The sequence below is a fragment of the Oculina patagonica genome, chromosome 3 (assembly GCF_052425735.1).
Source record: "Oculina patagonica isolate OP01 chromosome 3, crgOcupat, whole genome shotgun sequence".
Lineage (NCBI taxonomy): Eukaryota > Metazoa > Cnidaria > Anthozoa > Scleractinia > Oculinidae > Oculina > Oculina patagonica.
In genome coordinates, this window is record NC_135760.1 from 29,556,449 (window position 1) to 29,562,770 (window position 6,322).

At 38.4% G+C, this 6,322-nt stretch overlaps 3 protein-coding genes and 1 long non-coding RNA gene across 4 annotated transcripts; 1 reads left to right on the top strand and 3 right to left on the bottom strand.

Moving 5' to 3' along the window:
• Nucleotides 1-213: 213 nt before the first annotated feature.
• Nucleotides 214-1,758, bottom strand: LOC144645780 (uncharacterized). The gene has a single exon (XM_078505327.1). The coding sequence runs from the start codon at nt 1,643-1,645 to the stop codon at nt 752-754; it is 894 nt and encodes a 297-aa protein (XP_078361453.1). The 5' UTR covers nt 1,646-1,758; the 3' UTR covers nt 214-751.
• A 119-nt stretch (nt 1,759-1,877) lies between these two features.
• LOC144647444 (uncharacterized) lies at nt 1,878-4,374 on the top strand. Its single transcript, XM_078507254.1, has 2 exons — nt 1,878-2,621; nt 3,194-4,374. The coding sequence occupies exons 1-2, from the start codon at nt 2,475-2,477 to the stop codon at nt 3,374-3,376; spliced, it is 330 nt and encodes a 109-aa protein (XP_078363380.1). The 5' UTR covers nt 1,878-2,474; the 3' UTR covers nt 3,377-4,374.
• LOC144647443 (uncharacterized) lies at nt 4,134-6,305 on the bottom strand. The gene is made up of 4 exons (XM_078507253.1): nt 6,234-6,305; nt 5,995-6,105; nt 4,983-5,285; nt 4,134-4,305 (listed from the first exon to the last, which is right to left on the bottom strand). Exons 2-4 carry the CDS (start codon nt 6,070-6,072, stop codon nt 4,228-4,230), a joined length of 459 nt encoding a protein of 152 aa, XP_078363379.1. The 5' UTR covers nt 6,073-6,105; nt 6,234-6,305; the 3' UTR covers nt 4,134-4,227.
• Nucleotides 5,334-5,942, bottom strand: LOC144647445 (uncharacterized). Its single transcript, XR_013569591.1, has 2 exons — nt 5,540-5,942; nt 5,334-5,478 (listed from the first exon to the last, which is right to left on the bottom strand). It is a non-coding gene; the product is annotated as an uncharacterized LOC144647445 (long non-coding RNA).
• Nucleotides 6,306-6,322: the final 17 nt, after the last annotated feature.

Genomic DNA, 6,322 nt, shown 5'->3' on the forward strand with positions numbered 1-6,322 from the left:
AATTCAAAATGCAAGGCAACTCCACATAGAAATAAAATAGAACATATTTACTGAAAAATAGTTTGGCATTTGATCTGCCCTTCATCTCAGATTGTTTTGATTCCCAGTTCGAGTGAAGCTTAACCCGAGACGGTTTTACCGGGGGGGTCCGCATGGCGTACTGATTGGCTCTCCTGTGTGTCTCGATATTAGATTATGAAATAAAGAAGATACTACGCGCGCTGTGGTTGGGGAATGGTTGATAACCAACAAACCTTAACTGTAAGACGGAGATAGGAAACTATTTAATATAGATTATAGAACACTTTCTTTCCATCAGTTCCAGCCAAACACTGGTTATTGAAACACTCGTGCAAAGTTTGGGCGAACTAGAAATGTCTATGAAAACGTTTACACCGCATTTCTTGTGCTACTATGACGCTTTGGAAACACAGAAGATTTTTCGTACTTTTTAAAAAGACAAAGACTTCAAATCAGTGGAACGGCCTGATAAACTACAATAATTCGTATCAAGTCTAAATGATTCATGTAGTTGAAGAGTGGGAAATGTAAGATCTATTTCCACCGGCGAACCCAAAGGAAGACTGAAGGGCGCAGTTACAAATGTATTGAGATGATTTTTCCCAAATAAAAAATAACATCAGAGACTAGACTGGCTTGGGGCGTCTTTTTCAAGCTTATTTATTATTTCTATCGGCACATGCTGACAGTTTTCTACCTGTTTCATAGCAAGCACGTTATGTTTGTGTGTTTAGTCCCAGTCTGTTTTGATATCATGGAGCTTAGTAACAACTGATTTTCTCAAACCAAAGTTTGGCAAACTGCTTTCCAATTCAGTAGCAATGTGAACAGTCTTGTCAGCGGACTCCTCTTTGAACAGTTGAGGCTGTTGAGCGTCTAATTTTCGTTGGTCTGAGGAAGTTGAAGATGACGATGGATGTTTATTAAGGGAAATATCAACTCCTCCTGATTCACTGCTTAGCGTAGTTTCGTCTTTTGTAACGTGCATTTTTAGTTTTCCTGCATCACCACTTACGTGAAATCCTCCATATTTAACATCTGATTTTTTACTACCCGAAACGTTCTGTTTATCAAAGGCAGACTGCTTTGTAAAATATTTTCTTTGCTTTTCTGGTGAAATTGAAGAACCTTTCCTTAACAAAACCCTTCTTAGTTTTTGTCCCGACTTTAACTTTTCTGAACTCTTTGAATAAACTCTTTTTTCCAGTGCGAGTGACTTCATTGATTTGTTTCTTCCTGATTTCTTGGCTTGCCGTCCTAAAGGTATCATTCTCTTGAAAATCGCAGATTTACGAAAGCTGATGGAACTCCATCCTGGCTGAGTAACATGTACTATAGGTTTGTCCGACTTTAGGACGGGATATTCCGCTGTTCCAGGCTTAACTACTACTTGAACAGAATCTGCTTGGGCTGTTACCTTCGCTTGGTCTTTAGTTGCTGTAATTTTCAAATCCCCTGATTTGTCCTCAACTTGAAAGTGCGCCTTTTGTCCCGCGCTTTCAGCGGCTAGAGCAATAGGCATCAAAAGCGACTGGAAGACAATACACGCAGCGAGCAAGCCATAAAATAACTGCATTATTTTGCTAGTGTAGACGGCAGAATACTTCCTGGAGAAAATTGCCATCTTGCCAAGCGAAATGGAATTGCTAAACGTCTTTCAGTCAACTGCTATTGTTTTCTTTAACTCGTGGTAAGAGCTGTTAAATAATTTATTAGAACATTCTATGTTCATTTGGACGAGAAAAACTTCATCCTGCCGGAAGGACTTCATGATCATGAGTTTTTAAAGTTCGAACTCATCACCGAGACAGCTTATTACTGGCACTCCTTCGACAACACTTAAATAATAGAGAAAAATTTCAATCTCTAAATAGAGAGACAAATTATTTGAGACACGTTCCACCAGTTATTTTTTGTCGGGTGGTTTTCTGTGTGCCTGTTAGTTAAAGACGCGTAGATCGTGTCAACTGGAACATTTCTTCAAAAACCGACTTCATTTTAGTATCGCGTTTGACTACCGGCGGAAACGTTGTTTATATTTCTAATTAAATTCAGTGATGTTTTTTTTGTTTAACGATGGCGCTAATTAAAGTTTAGAAAACTTGATGCTAAATATTTGTCTTCTTCAATTTATCGAGGTATACAACAATAAACCGGAATGGATCACGAAATTTCTTTCTTTCATTTTTATTTCATTTTTTGCAGTATATGACAGTGATAACGGCGGTTAAGTAAATCACACAGAATTCTTATTTGAGATTTTAGAGCTTTAGGCGCAGAAAACCAATGAAAAAGGACAATCGCGACCAAACTGAGATAGCTTGTTAATTGTCTTTTTCAATATTTATTTAATGAGCAGGTTCTTTACCGATCCCATTATCCCTTTAACGCCCCTCTATTGTTTCCAGAACCTGCTAAAGTTAAACCGATGCTTTGTCACTTAAGTGCCCATCATGGAAGTGTTACGACTTGTGCGTTCCTCGAGAATTTCGTTCCTGACTATTTACTGTTTTGTCATTGTCGTCGCAATGTTCATATCATCGATTAAATCTTCTCCCATTCCGCAAGACGCTGGAGGTTTTCAGAAACCACATTTCCAGGTAACGCCGAAGAACTTCTGACGCGAAAATTGGACCTCCGAATGGAGCACGAGATATCGTTCGTGATTGATTTTAGATTATTAGTCGTGCAATTTTGAGAGATTATAATTCAACTTTTATGCCAGAAAATAATTTGCTTAACTTGGAAATATCGCATACTTGTTTTGATTTTTTTTTTGCCAGTTTAAGTTAAATCAACCGTACGTAGTCTAGACTGAGTTTTTGAATTGTAACTTTTTCATCTTTTCACGGTTAGGACGGTTAGCTTGCGTCTTCTTAGAGTTTTGACATTTAATATTTTTTGTGCTGAAATTCCAAGTTAAAAAGCGAAGAAATGCAAAATTTACCTCTCCAGCGATGCCTCGATCGTTTTGTTACACGTTAAAAATGTTTAACAGTTCGCTGTTCTCACTAATGTTTTCATTAGTATATGTATCGAGCGATCGAGCGATGCGATCTCTGTATGAAAATCAGATTAACGACGAAAAAAAGAAAAGGAAGGAATAAGCCTGGACAATAAGAAGAGAACCTATCTGGCTTACAATTATTTTCTTGTCTTACGTTTTTATCAGGTGGAACACAAGGCTGGTGTTTTGTCGATCATGGCTACAAAGGATAAAGCTGATGTTGATGTGAAGTCCGACACGATTCGTTTGCTGGTAAAGCCAGGAGATAGACAAGTTCCCGCTGCTAAAGAACCCGAGGTCAAGACAGTTCACGTGGAAGCAAATTTACCGCAGATTTCCGCCCTCTGACACTAAACAAAACCCTTGATATAGCTTAAGAGTCAACGTGAGTTCAACAGCTTTTATACTGCATCAACGTTTTGAGCAAACGCTCGAAGAGGCCATGCCACGAATGCGTCTATGTTTTTCTTAATTTAAGACTACTTTCGTAAGATATTCTTCTGAAATACCAATTACTTGCATTGACAATTTCACTTCTGCACAGCGAAATGAAGAAAGCCAGTAGTACTATGTAATTTCCTCTCGAAGAACGAAGTTGTCGCACGACAACTGGTAGCCAAAGGAGCAGCCAAACAAGAATTCGGCCATGTCGATTTTGTATTGTTACAGGAGATAATGCCCTGTAGCTAAGAACAGGCTGTCTGCATGCACGCAGTGAGGGTGGGGTGGCCGGGGCAAGAACTGGGCGAAAGAAAACGCACGCCACGCGCGCCCTTTTCAGAGAGACTCGTTGCTCGTGGTGGTTCAATGAAAAAATAACCAAAAAATTGATAGCCGATAAAGGAAGACTATGTAAAGCTCAGGTTTTGTTCGAATCTCTAGATGTATTTTCAACTGTGGTGAAATCGTAGAAAACCATTTCATTCAGGAGCCAGTGGTTTCTCTAGACCAGATTTAAAGCAATTTTTTAAGAAACGCCTGTTAGCACTCAGAATCTAAGTTACTGGACTGGGCCACCGTTTGGTCTGGCTGGGTCATCTGGGTTCTACGGGGCATCTCTTACGCTGAATCATGTGGAACACAAGCTTCAAAAGAATACAAAGTAGACTAAAAACGAAGCTTTTATTGGAACATTTTCAATATAGACTAACACCGCTTCCTTTTAAAGATAAATTGCAGCTATTCACAGTTAAAACGCTTTATGGGTTTACAGCATGGAAGCACTGTTGGCAGGACCATGATCCATGATTTTCACATCTCCACACAGTAAAGTCTCGCTGAAACAAAATAAAATAACTACTTAGCATTAATTTGTCAGGAATAAAAGCAAGAGACTTTTTAATCTTTTTTTTGTACTGTTTTAAGTTCGTGGACTCTGAATGTTACTTTTCTCGTTTTAATTTTCTGATAAATGAATTGAAATACGACTAAACAACAACCTGAAACAAAATGTTGAGAGAGATTGATGCGTGTGTAAATACTCGCCTGCGTGTTTACACAAAATCTCGAATTTTCCAAACCAAGATGAAATAATATTTGCTCTTGCCAAAACTAGCTCCCTTGTATGTTTGTGCCATGTTTTGCAATATAAGCACGTGCGCGTTTTCTATTAATTGTACAGTCAAGTTGGTCTATATATCTACAACAGCTCTCAAGTAGGATGTAAGATTGGTCGCTAAAATAGTGATTTTTTCTTCCCTGGTAAATGCTTGGCGATTTCTCTAACTATATCATTATTTCATGTAGCGCGCCTTATTTGAAAAAATTAAATCTTAGATCTCTTTCTTATGTTCTATTCAACAGAAGCGCACGGATAAAATACTTTTTTGGTACGTTTAACCCGAATAAAACGCCAAGTTAAAAAGTACATGCGCGATGTCTCCGCTCATGACAGCGGCTTGTCGAAACTGTTGTATTTGCTGGTTAAAATTTCTTTTGAAAATTCGAAACTCACGGGTTGAGGAACGTGGTGATTGTAGACATATCTTTCCTCTCTAACCGGTAGAGTCGCAGCTACAAATGTGTTTAGTTCAGCCAGGGGTGATACTTGACTGGCCGGGATCTGTTGCGGGGAATGGAGGTGACGTTGTTCAGGCACGGCTTGGGTTAAGAGTTGATCATCATTGGAGCCATTTGTTGACTGGAGTTTTGCCCCAGGCTCAATAACCACGGCCCTGTAACCTGGTGGAGGAGCTGGGGCTGAATTTCTCAGCGCGAGAAGCCCATAAGCAGCATCAATTTCTTCTTGGGAATATTTCTATTTGAAATGGAAATTAATCATCATTCTCAAACAGAGCAAATTACACTGCAACAACTTAGGAAATATACAACTGAAACAGCCTTTACAAACGGATGAGAGTAGCTTTCGATTAACAACCAAAAGCAATTTTATAGTGCTTTGGATGAGAAACTCTATTGTGATTGGCCAGATGTCTGGTCAGATGTGTAAACTTTGGTGTCGGTTTTTACCGCAGTCAAATTATAAAGTCTCTATTCTTTAATTAATGGTACAGCATACGGACACTAGTACAACAGAAACTGTCCATAATGACGAAGCCTCCGTATTAAGCGGGATCCGACTGTACTTAAAAATTTAAAAGGTAAACTGGTACCGACTTCAGGGATTACTCTCCGTCAAACAAGTGAGATAACCGTATTTTCTCAATTAAACGCCTCCAGCGTTTATTTAAAACTTAGCCTGGTGGACCCGACGTTTATTTGACTCCTGCAATTTGTTCGAGCCCGGTGTCCATTATGCAAAAGATTTAATTCGTTATTTTTTAAAAACATATATCTTGCTAATAAACCATAGCTTATTTACCTCAAACAAATATCTGAGGGGCCTAATTTCAACTCCACTTTAGAGACCCGGCGTTTATCCGTTAACCGGCGTTAAATTGAGAAAATACAGTACTCTTATACACGCTTTTTTTAAAATAAAAATTAATCATTTCTCTGATTCTTACCTGTGTAATCACTGGATCCGGATTGTTTTCCTTTAACTGATTGGTTAAGCTTGAAGCTTTATTGCTGACAGACTCCATTATTAATCTTAAAATCACACAGTAATTCGGTATCTGAAAAAAAAAAGACTTTGTTAAGTTCTTTTCTAATAACTGAACTTGCAAGATCTTAATCATAAAAACAATTAACGGTCTTTTATTAAATCAGTTTATTTTTTCGCAAACAGGGTATTTTTGCTCACCTTAAACAATGGAAATAGCCTACCGTCTGTCTACAGCTTAAGACTTCGACTTATTCTTTGGAACCATGGAAACAGTGACATCACAATGG

What these genes read in the sequence shown, in the direction of transcription:
- LOC144645780 (XM_078505327.1), bottom strand. Translation starts at nt 1,645, where the DNA reads ATGGCAATTTTCTCCAGGAAGTATTCTGCCGTCTACACTAGCAAAATA.
- LOC144647444 (XM_078507254.1), top strand. Translation starts at nt 2,475, where the DNA reads ATGGAAGTGTTACGACTTGTGCGTTCCTCGAGAATTTCGTTCCTGACT. An exon ending in TTCAGAAACCACATTTCCAG is followed by an intron (nt 2,622 to 3,193) that starts GTAACGCCGAAG and finishes CGTTTTTATCAG; the next exon opens with GTGGAACACAAGGCTGGTGT.
- LOC144647443 (XM_078507253.1), bottom strand. Translation starts at nt 6,072, where the DNA reads ATGGAGTCTGTCAGCAATAAAGCTTCAAGCTTAACCAATCAGTTAAAG. An exon ending in CGGATCCAGTGATTACACAG is followed by an intron (nt 5,286 to 5,994) that starts GTAAGAATCAGA and finishes CATTTCAAATAG; the next exon opens with AAATATTCCCAAGAAGAAAT. An exon ending in ATCACCACGTTCCTCAACCC is followed by an intron (nt 4,306 to 4,982) that starts GTGAGTTTCGAA and finishes ATTTTGTTTCAG; the next exon opens with CGAGACTTTACTGTGTGGAG.